General features: G+C 53.1%; 1 protein-coding gene across 5 annotated transcripts in view; it reads left to right on the top strand.

The window, feature by feature from the left end:
- Positions 1–13,419, top strand: part of CUX2 (cut like homeobox 2) — an 82,540-nt gene that overhangs the window by 58,516 nt on the left and 10,605 nt on the right. The window contains exons 2-12 of one of the 5 annotated variants that reach the window (XM_068163410.1): positions 3,966–4,044; positions 8,575–8,712; positions 8,907–9,033; positions 10,148–10,224; positions 10,307–10,373; positions 10,651–10,699; positions 11,472–11,576; positions 12,172–12,363; positions 12,469–12,527; positions 13,020–13,068; positions 13,177–13,276. In XM_068163410.1, the coding sequence (XP_068019511.1) occupies positions 3,966–4,044; positions 8,575–8,712; positions 8,907–9,033; positions 10,148–10,224; positions 10,307–10,373; positions 10,651–10,699; positions 11,472–11,576; positions 12,172–12,363; positions 12,469–12,527; positions 13,020–13,068; positions 13,177–13,276 (1,042 nt within the window). Of the gene's footprint in view, positions 1–3,965; positions 4,336–8,574; positions 8,713–8,906; positions 9,034–10,147; positions 10,225–10,306; positions 10,374–10,650; positions 10,700–11,471; positions 11,577–12,171; positions 12,364–12,468; positions 12,528–13,019; positions 13,277–13,419 lie in introns of all 5 variants that reach the window. The other 4 variants (XM_068163409.1, XM_068163407.1, XM_068163411.1 and 1 more) reach the window with 4 other exon arrangements.

Here is a 13,419-nt window from a genome sequence, read left to right as displayed (position 1 = left end):
GCGCGTAAATGTAATTTATCACACGGCGGCGATCCTGCGCCGCTGCCGTGCCTCACCTTGAGCCCGTGGATGCTGTGGAAGGGAGATGGAGGGGGGAAAAAATAGGGATTAATAGTATGTGGATATATAATGTGGAGGCAGAGCTTTGTGGGCCGAGGGAGAGTGGCTGGCGGTGGGTTTGCCATCGCTGATGGGCATTGCAGCGATGAGGGGAGTGGGGATGAAGCCGTCCGGACCCTGCTGAGCCACGGGTATTCAGCTCCCCCGGTTTTTAGCCTTTTTCTCCTATTTTTAGCAGGATGCTGGGGATGTTAGCATTTTTTTTATTGGAATAGAATAGAATAGAATAGAATAGAATAGAATAGAATAGAATAGAATAGAATAGAATAGAATAGAATAGAATAAACCAGGTTGGAAGTGACCTTCAAGATCATCGCATCCAACCCATCAACCAATCCAACCCACCTAAACAACTAACCCATGACACCAAGCACCCCATCAAGTCTCCTCCTGAACACCTCCAATGATGGTGACTCCACCACGTCCTTGGGCAGCCCATTCCAATGGGCAATCACTCTCTCTGTATAGAACTTCTTCCTAACATCCAGCCTAAACCTCCCCTGGTGCAGCCTGAGACTGTGTCCTCTTGTTCTGGTACTGGCTGCCTGGGAGAAGAGACCAACATCCGCCTGTCTACAACCTCCCTTCAGGTAGTTGTAGAGAGCAAAATGTTGCTCTCTTAGATGGGGGTACAGGTTTTTCTGACCCTGCTGAGCCTGGGCTGCTTGTGGGGACATTCAGTTCTGCCATTTTTCACAGATTTATAGAATGGTTTGGGTTGGAAGGGACCTTCAAGATCATCTAGTTCCAACTCCCCTGCACGAGCAGGGATACCTTCCACTAGTCCAGCTTCCTCAAGGCCCCATCCAGACTGGCCTTAAATACCTCCAGGAAGGGAGCATCCATGATGTCCCTGGGCAACCTGTTCCAGTGTCTCACCACCCTCACTGTAAAGAATTTATTCTTAATGTCTACTCCAAATCTACCCTCCTCAAGTTTTAGCCATTTTTTTTCCTCATTTTAGCAGGGTGTTGATGGTGTTGCTCTCTCAGATAAGGGTACAGGGTTTGGTCCTGACCTCTGCCACAAAAAAAGCAAGGATTTGAGGGGTTTTATTACAAAATCTTGATTTCAGGGCTAATGTGGGCTTTTCTAGATATTTATTCAGCTCTATATGAAGAAGAGCAGTGTGGTTTAGGTTGGATATTAGGAAAAAATTCTTCCCTGAAAGGGTTGTCAAGCCCTGGATCACACTGCCCAGGGAAGTGGTGGAGTCCACATCCCTGAAGGGATTTAAAAGCTGTGGAGATGTGATGCTGAGGGACATGGTTTAGTGGTAACCTGGAGTGCTGGGTTAAAAGTTAGACTTAATGATCTCAAAAAGAATCATAATTCTATCTTCTCTGAGGTGGCATCCACCAAAGGGTGCAGAGCAAAGGGCCAGCCCTGATATGTTCTCACCTGTCTGTCACCTGTGCCTGCCACCCATGCAGTCCCAACCTGTGCCAGCAGGGAGGAACTGGCCCAGGCCTCCCAATTGGGCTGTTTGTACTGAATTTTATTCCTGAAGTCAGATCACAGAGCCAAAGTGTTTTCCAAGAGGAAACCTTGAAGCCTATCCCTCACCTCAGCAATCCCCATGGAGATCTGAGAATCCTCTGCTGGGAATATTGTGGCTCCAGGGTGGGCAGGAGCCTTCAGCAACCTCACACTGTGCTCCCATGAATCTTGCCTCTCTGTGGGATCACTGGGGACAATCCAGCTTTCCATCAACTTCATGTGAAGGCTTGACCCACCACTCAGTCCAGCCCCATCCTGGGAGATGCATGTGTAACATTTTCCCACTCACTAATTACCATCAGCAACTTAACTGGAGCCATGGGAACTGCAGTTTTCTACATAGCATCCAGGGCTATTTCATCATAGAAGGCATTTGGGGACCATTTCGTCAGCTCCTGCCCTGTCCTGCTGTGCAAATTCCCTTGGATGCAATAAACTCAGGAGGGTCATAGAGGGTTGATGCCATGGAGCTCCCCAACACAAACTGACTGTGGCAGGACAAGAGGAAGTGGTCTCAAGTTGTGCCAAGGGTGGTTTGGGTTGAGTATTAGGAAAAATTTCTTCCCAGAAAGGGTTCTCAGGCCCTGGAACAGGCTGCCCACTGAGGTGGTGGAGTCACTATCCTTGGAGGGATTTGAAAGACTTGTGGAAGTGGTGCTGAGGAATATGGTTTGTGGTACCAGCTTAGCACTAGTGGTGGTGCGACTGCAAGCTCTTTGTGATCAGTTGGACTCGATGATCTCAAAGACTTCTTCCAACCTCAACAGTTCTAGGATTCTGTGGTTCTCTGAACATCCTGATGGATTCTGTGGTTCTCTGAACATCCTAATGGATTCTGTGGTTCTATGAACACCCCAACAGATGCCCTGGCAGGGCTCCCAGTGTCACCCCAATGCTGGTGCATTCAGTAAACAGGCTTCCATCCTGCTGCCATACACAGGCAGCACCGCTCCCTGCTTGCTGCCTCCCCCCTCTCTTCCCTTCTTTACTATTATTATTTTAAAGCACCCCGAAGCCAAGCATTTTCGCAGAACACTGAAGAAAAGCCCCCAGATTCCTCCTCCACTCAAAATGCGCGCAGAGAAAGTAGGTTTGTGTACGAGAGGCTATAAAAAGCCCGGCTTATACAATTTTAACAATAGAAAAATGATCTTTGTGCTCCAGTGCCTGCAAGCGGGGAAGGAGAAGGCGGTTTGCTCAGGTGGCTTCTGGCTTACAAATGAGTGCCTTGTGTTGACTTTGAATGACAAACCAGCGCCAGCCGGGCAGGTGGGGAAAGCCAGGAGCTCTGCTGGCACTGAGAAGGGAAAGATGCTCCAGCATGGGGGAGCTGCCACTGGGCTGAGGTGTGAAGTTTGGGCTTTGTTTGATAATTAGCCCATCGGTGGCTTAGGAGGGGATTAATTGACTAGTCTGCCTTGTCCACCGTCACTCCCATGTCCTTCTCCATGGAATTGCTTCCCAGGAGGTCAACCCCTCACCTGTACTGGTGCAAGTGTCTATTCCTTCTCAGCTGCAGGACTCTACGTTTATCTTTGTTGAACTTCATGAGGTTCCCCTCTGCCCAACTCTCCAGCCTGTCCAGTTTTGATCCATTTTGGATCAATTTGGTGTTTTCCAGTTGCGAATGGGTCACCTATATCCCTGGCTGCTGTGCCTATTGTGGCAGGGACACAGATCTTTATGTGCCACCAGCAGCCAGTCCCTTTTCAAATGGGGTTGGATGTGCTGAGGTAGGAAGAGATCCCTCGGCCAACAAAGTGCACTGGAGCCCGGTGGGCAGCAGCCCCCTCCCTGCAGTGTTGGCGTGCCTTGAAAAATTAAGGGGAGTAAATGATTCATGCTCATAAATATTGGATGGGAGCGGGTGGCAGATTAATCTCTTGTTGGGTTATTAGCAATGCTGTGTGCCATCTCCCCGCCCAGCCCAGGCCAGCAGCACCAGCACCTGGGCAGGGACACGAGCGAGAGGAGATGTCCCCATCCCAGCATGAGCAACGCTTCTGCTCGTGGATCATGCTGGGAGACGGTGTCTGGGGAGGCGCCGCGTGCTGGATGTGGCCCGGCGAGCGCAACAACGGGCAGGCTGCTTTATTTCTTATTTAAGCGCCGACATTAAATTATAATTTTCATTTACTCAGAGCACATCAATGATTCAGGGCGACGTGACATGGCAGCGGCGTGAGGAGTTTAGCCGCAGGCAGCGAGCGGCTGCACGGGGCGCTGAGCTGTGCCAGTGGGGGGACCCGTGGGCCAGTCATGGGTGGCATCAGTTGCGGTGGCCCGGGAGAGCTCTTTTCCTCCTCCAAACCCATCTCTGAGCCTCTTTTTCTATCTCCCCGCAGGTGATCGCACTCAGTAAGAGAAGCAAGGAGGCTGAGACGGCTTTCCTGAGCGTGTACAAGCAATTAATCCAAGCTCCAGGTAAGCAACGTGGTGGCGACCTGGCTGCCTAACGAGTCGCTTGCCAGTGCTGAGAGGAGCCAGCGAGGATCCTGGCAGGGCTGCCCTCCCCATCCCTGGTGCGGCCGGCATCACCAACCTCTGCTCACTGCATGGTGCTCTGGAGATCCCAGCCGAAGAGAGGAGTGGAAACAGCTTTTGCCATCGCTGTGTTTCAGCCCCTGAGCCAAATGCATCTTGACATTAGGAAAGGAATACATTTGCTCAGCCCTTGTAATAACACTGCGGCTATCCCCAGTTGTCTGTTTGACGGTAAGTTAACCAAAGCGGCCGACCACTGTCTCGCAGCACGGCTCCTGCCACCGGCTTTCCTCAGTTCATCACTGGTTTGGGGTGTAACACACACCCCCGCCATCTGGGGCACCACTCAAAGCAGGAAACCAAGGCACAGGGCAGCCCTGAGGCTTGTGTTGGTGGAGTTGGTGCTAGAGCTGGATGAGGGGCTGTGGGTGAAGGGCTAGGAACCCACTTCCCTCTGCTCCCCACTCCCCGCCATGGGCTCTGCCATGCTCTGAGCTGGGGGGTTGGCTGCGGTGCGGAGCATCCCCTGTCATGGTGAGAAGGGAGAGCTGCAAACTGCTGAAGATGCGCAGAAGGGCTCCTGCAGGGCCACTAATTCATTTTCCAGACATTTAGGAATAACAAAATGTTTTAATGATTTCTTAGGGGAATTAGGGAGACATATTTTTGTCCTCATTAAATTTTCTCCTGTGCTACAAGAACCAAATGTCAGCTCAGTTTCCAGAACCCAGTTATCTTCTTTCCCCACCTCCCCACACTCACCTGCCGTGCTCCTCCTGCCTGCACACGCATGCACATTGATGCACACTTCCCCACACCTCAAAACTGCTCCCCTCTGCTCTCTGTACCCCTCCTCTTTCTCCTCCCTTCTCTCTGCTCTTTCCCAGCACCCACCTCTTGCTTCCCTCTCCCCACACCCTCCCGCCTGCTGTTTTGTCCCCTGTCTGTTACGTGTCCGTGTGTCTTTCGACAGGCAAACTCTTTGTGGAACACTTTCCAAGCACCACATAAGTCCTGATTCGACATTTTTTTGCTTTGAATGGCTGCTGTCAACACAAATCTCTGGCAGAGACTGTAACGGAGCCTGATTGCTCAGCAAGTATTTTGATAAGTGAGCTGGCTGTGTGTCTGTAATTACGGGAGAAAACCGTAAATCTTTTGGATATTGTTCACACAGATGTGGCGTGAAGGGAAGGGGGGGAAGCAGTAAAATGTGGTAAAAGCATAATTAATGTCATTGTTGTTGGGGATGATTAGATTTAAGGCTGACGTTGACTCGTGGAGGGCTTCGTAGGATGCATTTGAGCAGTTTGGGATGGGGTGATGGAGGAGGTGCTGCCCTGGTGGGAGAGGTGACAGCACCGTGAGTGTGCTGTACACGCACCACAGATGAATCGTGCAGGCACCGCAGATGCCCCGTGGGTGGCCTGTGCTCTTCTCCGAGCCAGGCAGCAGCATGGAGATGTCACCCTTCAGCTCCTGGCACAGAGACATCTGGTGAAGGCTGGGTCAAGTGGCCAGGCCCTGGCACAGGAATGAGCTGCTGGTCCTCAGACACATGAATGCTCCCAGGAGTTTTGCATACCCAGGAAAAGGTGATGAGCACCCATATCACCACTGCATGAGTACCTCAAGCTGCTCCAGTGGCTGTGTGGTGCAGTGATGAGGATGTCCAGAATCAGCAGCCCAGACCTACTCCAGCACAGGGAAAAGCCGCGAGCTCAAATTCCCTATGTCAGGGCTAGGGGTACCAGCAGGAACCCCTGCCCGCTCTCATCCCTGCTGCAGCATTGCCGGTGCCACCAAAGGACGGCCAATAACGCCAGCTAGTGGCAGCCCTGGTGATAACTCTAGTGTATAGGTACAGTGCATGAGCGTGCGGAGCAGTAGGTGCCTGGTTCTGGCTGGAAGGTTCTTTGTGACACAGAGTTGCTGATTCCCAGATGAGCTGTCTGTGTCATTGGTGGGTGATGCCATGCTGTGGCACCCAGATGCAGTGCTAGAGGGTGTGGCACCCTGACCTCCTGTTTTGGCACATGCCTCTCTCGTGTCACCCATCATCTGGTTGTGTGGCTTGTGAGTCACTGCTTCTCAGATGTACCATTTCCTCTACCCAATCCTGAGGGTAGCCAGGACCCATAGCGGGACTGTCCCCTGTGTCCTGGGCAGTATACTGAGTCCTCCCCTGTGGCTCAAAGTGTGACAGCATGTGGTATCCGTGATGGCTCAGTGTGAGCAGGTGATGTACTTGGTTTTGAGAGCTTTCACTCTCCAACCCTGCAGCAGAAGGGTTTGTTTGCAAGTAGCATGAGCACAGTGTGAGCTTGGTGAGAGCTTGGTGTGAGCTTGGTGCCTGGTCCTGGCACCCCTTGGTGCATCTGGATGTCTCACATGTGGTGGTAGAGATGTCTTCACACCAGCCAGGTGTATGGAGTAGAGCTGGAGCACCACTTATTCTTTTCCCTTCTTAAAACTCCACTCCTGACCACTTCATGCCAGTATATCAGCTTCAACTGGGATGCAGCACACTAGGGGTTCACCCTGGCTGTGTTGTGGTGGTAGGGCTGTGGTTTGTGGAATGGAAAACAATGACCCAAGAAAAATCCCCAGAGCCTCGTGCCTTGGCCGGTTCCTGCTGTATCATTTCCATCACAGAGGTGGGATAGGTTACCCATGCAGATCAGACAGGTCCTGGCCTGGCCTTTATCCCTATGGAGGTGGCTTGTGGGCTGAGGGGGTGCTGGGGAGACCCCATAGCCCCTGTCACCTGTAAGCTGAGGCCCTAGAGCACAGAGTTTAATTAGCCATATCGTTAGCTCAGCTCAGCTCATGTTCTTACAAGTGTTATTAATAGCTGTGGAGCATCCAGTCTGGTTGGGGCCATGCCATGTTGCTGTGACCCTCCCTTTGATGGTGAAATCTGGCATCCTTTGGGGGCAACCAGCCTTTGGATGCTAGGATGTGGCCTGCTGTGAGCCAAAGGGTGGCATGAGAGCCCCAGAGGGTCCCAGATGGAGCAGAGTGCCTGTTTCAGTGCCAAAACTGGCAATGTGCTGGCAGGGCTCAGTGCTTACCTCTGGATGTGTCCCTGTCGTTGGGATCTGGCCAAAAAACTCTTATCTCAGCCCATCCATAAGGTCTCTGTGCTGTCCAGCAGAAATAAAGGGGCACAATCCTTGTGAAGAGGGATTTCCCAGGGGCCTTTTGGCATTAGTGTGTTTGGTTTGGCAGTTGCTGGTCCTGCAGGGAAGCCACTTGGTGGGTGCTGTGATGGGGCCCAGAACCACACAGCAGTGATGCTGTGGGATGGGAGGGCAGTGGCAGCTTGGTGGGACCCCCAATCCCGTTATTGGGGGGGTACACATCTTCGTTTCTCAAGGAGCACTGATGCTGGACACTTGCAGAGAGGATCATGGCCTCATTTCATGAGAAATGATCCTGCATCTTTGACATTCACTGGGCTGTGCCAGTGCAGTCCCAGACCACCGCAAACCCCATGGTGGCACCAGATTCCCTTCATCCCACACTGCTGCCATCTCAGATGGGGACTTGCTGAGCAGAAGTGCTGCTCCATGTCCCGTTTGGAGCAGAGTCAGCCAGTTGCTTGATTCTTTTTCCATCACTGTTACTATTTTTTACCCTTTGGTGCCTGCCACACATCCATGCCGTACAGTATCGTGCCCAGCTCCATCCCACTTCATGTTTGACTAACTTTTTGACCCTGGGGAATTCAGATCTATTTTCTTTCCTCTTCTTTTCTAAAGAAAAACCAAACCCAAAGCCAAACCAAAACCCAACTCCAAACCTATATTAACCTGGCTCAATAGGAGGCATTTTCTTGAACTTATTAAAAAATCCAGACTTGTAAATTAATTTGTTCATGTTGTACAATGGCAGTGCAGATGGACTCATTAGCATGCACACAACAAATAATTATAGATGAATTTTTAGCTGGCCTGCTTAATGGGCTTGCTGGGTTAATTATGTCAATGTATAATTACATCAGCCCTGGGAGACATAATGGCACACCCTGCTGAGCAGACACTAGCTAATGATGGTGTAATGCTGACAGAGGGAAGACGAACGGCTCGGAATGCACCTGCTTACCTCGGCACAAACCACCATTGTCTGTGCCCAAACTGGCCAGCGCTGGTGGCACTGGGGCCACCGGGGATTTGGGGGCTACCAGCTCGTGGCACTTGGGCCACCCGCTCACTTGGGAAGGTGATGTCCCCCATGCAGCCTCACCAACGCTCCAGGCTGGTGATGGAAAGCATGGGGATCAAGGGGTGTCCATGTGAGATCAAGAGGTGTCCCAGTAGCACCCAGCATCATGGGAGAGCACCTGGTCTGGTTTGAAGCGAGGTGCAGAGAGTGGCTGCCCTAAGGTGGGCAGCAGGTCCCCAGGGAAGTGGGAGAGGGTCAGTGTTGGCATCCCTGCAGCTCAACACTGCATCCCATGTCCTGCAGACCCTGCTCCTGTGCTGGAGGCTGCTCGGAGCCTGGAGGACCGGCTGCAGCAGCTCCAGCGCCTCGAGCCTGAGCCACCCCCACTGAAGGACCTCAGCCGCCCCTGGAAGAAGCACCCAGAGCTCATCATTGCCAAAGGTACCATCCAGCACTGGCTAACCTGTCAGACAAGAGTGTCAGTCCCCAGCCAGGTTCCCCTGAGTGCCTGTGAGCATCCCCAGGATGCAGCAGGTCTAGGGGCCAGGACTTGTTCCCTGGTCCATGATCCAGGCTTGATGGCCCTTGCCACTGTCCCCAGCATGGCTGTGTGAAATGTGTCTGTCCCCCTGCAGAGCGCAGAGACAGGACGTCGCCGGCAGCTGGGCTCGCAGCAGCAGCTGAGCCCCCGCTCTCCGGCACTGACAGCAAAGCTCCGTGCACAGAAGCCTTGCTGCAGAGAAATGAGGCAGAAAAGCAAAAGTACGTGAGTACAGGGGACAGGGACCATCTGGGGAGCTGTGGATCATGTGGCTCTGTCCCCACTGCTGTGTCCTGTCTGTCCTTCCCTCTGCACCTTCTTTGCTGTCTGGGTTAAGGGCAAACTCATCCTGTCCAGAAACCTGATACACAGTCCTGGGTGCTCTGAGCGCCTTTCCTCCACTCCCTGATCCATCCATCCATCCATCCATCCATCCATCCATCCACCCATCCACCCATCCATCCACCCATCCATCCACCCATCCACCCATCCACCCATTCATCATATTTCAGAAAGAGTGGTTAGGCATTGGAATAGGTTTCCCAGGGAGGTGGTGGAGTCACTGTCCCTGGAGGTGTTCAAGAAATGTGTGGATATGGCACTTTGGGATATAGTTTAATGGCCATGGTGGTGTTAGGTTGAAAGTTGGACTCGATGATCTTAAAGGTGTCTTCCAACCAAAACAATTCTATGATTCTATCACCCATTCATCCATCCATCCATCCCTGATCCCACATTGATTTTGGGCAGTAGTGGATGTGGGCAGAGCCAGGCAAGTCCCTCCTGACAGCCCCTTGCACCATTTCCCTAACACATGTTGTTGCTTGGGGTTCAGTCCAAGTTGGGGGATGACCCTCATTGAATGTCCTTTTAATTTGGAAGCTCCTGTCTTTCTCTAGAACCTTCATTGTTATTCCTTAACACGCTGCACGGGGAAACAAATGAGGAATCTTTAAACCCTAAATTGCAGATCTCTGCAAGTAAGTTCCTGGCAAGTGCAGGCTATAAATAATGCAGAATAACTTTTCCCTGATTGCTTCCCCCCCCAATTAATTACCAGAGAGGGGGGTTGCTGTATCCCCCATCAGAGGGGGCTCAGCCCCAGGGATTAGAACCATTTTTAGCCCAAAGTGAATTTTTTTTACACCCAGGGCTATAAAACTCTTAAAATCAGGGGATCACATGGCTTGAACTCAGCCTGGCATCCACCAGCAGGTCTTCCACAGTGTCAGCAAGCAATGGGGTAGAGTGAGGGTCTCCACGTTCTCTGGGGTGGCCGTGAAGTTGTCATGTCCATGGTGCCACCAGCCTATCACTGATGCCTGTCTCTCACAGGGGGCTGCAGGAAGCACAGGTCACTTTGGCTGCCCGGCTTGGGGAGGCAGAGGAGAAGATCAAAGTGCTCCATGCAGGTAGGGGAGCCCAGGCAGGGGCCACTGGCCATGTGGGACCAAACCCTGACCTTGCAGGTCACCCTGCTCTTCCTCTTCCCAGCACTGAAAGCCACCCAGACAGAGCTGCTGGAGCTGCGGTGTAAATACGATGAGGAAGCTGCATCCAAGTAAGTTGAAGGTGATGCTCGGTCATGCCCAGAGGCTGTTGGTGTGCCTGAGGCTGAGCTGGGGCACCTGCAGCAGTGCTGGGATGTCCCTGTGGTGCTTCTAAATGGCTTGAGGAGCTGAGTTACTTTAGGCGATTGCAGCAGCATCCCAAGTCACAGGGTCTCCCTGTGTGTAAAATGTCAGCCTGTGACCTCAGCTGCAGAGCTCACTCACTGGTCATGGAGGTCTGTGCTCATGCCTTTTTGCCTGCTGATGCTTTCTCCTTTCTTGTCACAGGGCAGATGAAGTAGCCATGATCATGACAAATCTTGAGAAAGCCAACCAGGTGAGCTAGGAGATGACTTTCCAGCCGGCACAGGGCGTGTGTCCTGCTCCTCTTCCACTGTGCTTGGCCACAGGTTCTGGGGCTGATGGAGTTCACCCTGCAGACCTCAGGTCCTGCACCCACCACAGCAGCCCGAGCATCCACATGGCCTGGTATATGTCCCCAGAAATGGTATGAGCTGGACAAGCTCCAGGACTGGGAAGCCCTATCAAGAGAGGGCTCTGATTTCCTTCATCATTGGCTCCTCCAAACCTGCCCACTGGAGCCTGCTACCCTGTGTTGGGGATCATTGGTGCATTTGAGCTTCTACCAGGCTCCATTTTGGCTACTGTAGGTGGTGTTGGTCACCTTCAGCCTCTCCCCAGTGCTTTAGGGCATGACTGACCACAGCCTGATGTTGCTTTCTGGTGTAATTACATCTGGTCCTGTCCAGTTCTATTAATCAGCGTTATTTAATTCTGAAAATGTAGGTACAAATAAATGTGTGTGCATAGTAGAAGAGGCTTAAAGAGCAATTCCCACAGACATTCAGACTTTTGAGTGGAGAAAAGCAGTGTCCTGGAGGTGGGCTGGAGCTGGTGCCCAGGGATTGGAACTGGGAACTGTGTTAGGATGTGGGTAGCTGAAATACATTGGGGGAGGCTTATGGTGTTGATGGTGGGATGCTCAGGAGAGATGTGGGTCAGTGCAAGTCCCAGGCCCCAACTCTGTGCTGTATGGGGTGGGATGAGCTGCAGGTGCCCAGCCTGACGTGCTTTCTGCTCTCTTGCAGCGAGCGGAGGCGGCACAGAGGGAGGTGGAGAGCTTGCGGGAGCAGCTGGCAGCCGTCAATAGCTCCCTGCGCCTGGCCTGCTGCTCCCCAACAGGCACTGCTGGGGTGAGAGTACCCATCAGGACTGGGATCGCCCTCTCAGGGCCAACAGCACCCCATCAGGGCTGGGAGCACCCACTCAGGACCAACAGCACCCCATCTTGGCCATCAGCACTCCCTTCTTGACTGGCAGCACCACATCATGGCCAGCAGCATCTGTCGTGGCCAGAAGCACCCATCATAAATAGGAGCACCCCATAGCTGCCAGAAGCACCCCAGCATGTTTGGGAGCACACTGCTGCACTCAGAAACACCCCACTGTTTCAGGGGCACCCTTTTGCATTCAGGAGCACCTATTATGTCAAGGAGCAAGACCAAAATGGCTGTGTCCATGGCATTTTTCCACCATGGAGGTGGTAGCATTGGCCGTGCCCTATCTGCAGCTCCATCCTCCTTCAGGGAGGGGGTTGTAGACCCCCATAGCACCTGGGACACCTGTAAGGGCAGATGAAAAGTCTGTCACTTCCCTGTGTCACCCTGGGTCCCCATGCCACAGGACCAAGTCCTGGACTCAGCTGATCTTTGTGGGAACACACCTGGTGGGAGGCCCATATTCCTGTGCTGGGACCCTGGGAGCTGATGGTATCCCCTCTCCCGGCAGGACAAAGTGAACTATTCCATGTGCTCAGGGTCAAGGCTGGAGGCTGCTCTGGCTGCCAAGGACCGGGAGATCCTGCGGCTCCTGAAGGATGTCCAGCACCTCCAGAGCTCGTTGCAGGAACTGGAGGAGTCCTCTGCCAACCAGATTGCCGAGCTGGAGGGGCAGCTGGCTGCCAAGAATGAAGCCATCGAGGTACACCCATGGGGCCTGGGGGGTTTCCAGGGAGGGCGTCTGTGGGACCAGCTGTGCTGAGTGTATATTTGGAACCAGCTGCGAGGACTCTTCTCTGTTCCACAGAAGCTGGAAGAGAAGCTGCAGGCACAGGCAGACTACGAGGAGATCAAAACAGAGCTGAGGTATGGCTTGACAACCATCCCTGCGTGCTGCCTTGTCTCCTGGCTGGCTGGGTGCTTTTGGCACCTATGGCACACTCAATGGCAGAGGTTGTTCAGCCTGGAGAAGGGAGACCTTGTGGCTTTAGAGGGGCAAGTAAGAAAGATGGGGACAGGTGTTTCAGTAGGGCCTGTTGTGACAGGACAAGGGATTATAGGGTTTAAATTAAAAGGGGAGATTTAGACTAGAGAGAAGGAAGAAATTTTTTACACTGGTGGTGGTGAGATACTGGCCCAGGTTGCTTAGAGAAGTGGTAGCTGCCCTGTTGCTGAAACCATTCCAGGTCAGGTTGTCTGGGGCCCTGAGCAGCCTGCTCTAGTTGCAGATGTCCCTGCTGAGGGCAGGGCAGTTGGTCTAGGTGATCTTTAATGGTCTTCCAACAGAAACTAGTCTGTGATTCCATGATTCTGTGAAAAGCTATGCCCACCAAGTCACCCCTCTTGTCTCCCTCCCAGCATCCTGAAGGCGATGAAGGTGGCCTCTGCCAGCTGCAGCCTTCCCCAGGCAAGTGCCACGGTGGGTGCCGACCTGCTCGCCAGGCTGGAGCACACGTGCCAGCCCTGCCGCCGGTGCCTCCACCACCCTTTCCCATCTCGGCTTGGCTCCTTGCAGAGCATATCAAAGGCGGAGGAGGCCCTGCTCCTAGGGAAGGAGGCTTTCTACCCCTCCCAGAAGTACCTGCTGGAGAAGCCCAACCTCCTGGCTAACACTGGTAGGGTCACTGGGAATCCTCAATCCTCCGGGGACCATCCCTTGGTGGCAGGGCTGGATCCTGCCCCGGCTGTGGGAAGGAGCCCAGAACCAGCAGTGGAGTGGAGGGATGGACAAGTGTGGGAAGTCAACTGGGGGAGCTGA

Source organism: Melanerpes formicivorus, unplaced genomic scaffold (assembly GCF_026170545.1).
Source record: "Melanerpes formicivorus ecotype bairdi unplaced genomic scaffold, bMelFor1.0.p_v2 SCAF_72, whole genome shotgun sequence".
Classification (NCBI taxonomy): Eukaryota; Metazoa; Chordata; class Aves; order Piciformes; family Picidae; genus Melanerpes; species Melanerpes formicivorus.
Note: the sequence above shows the minus strand (reverse complement) of the source record. Positions and strands in the feature narration are given on the sequence as shown.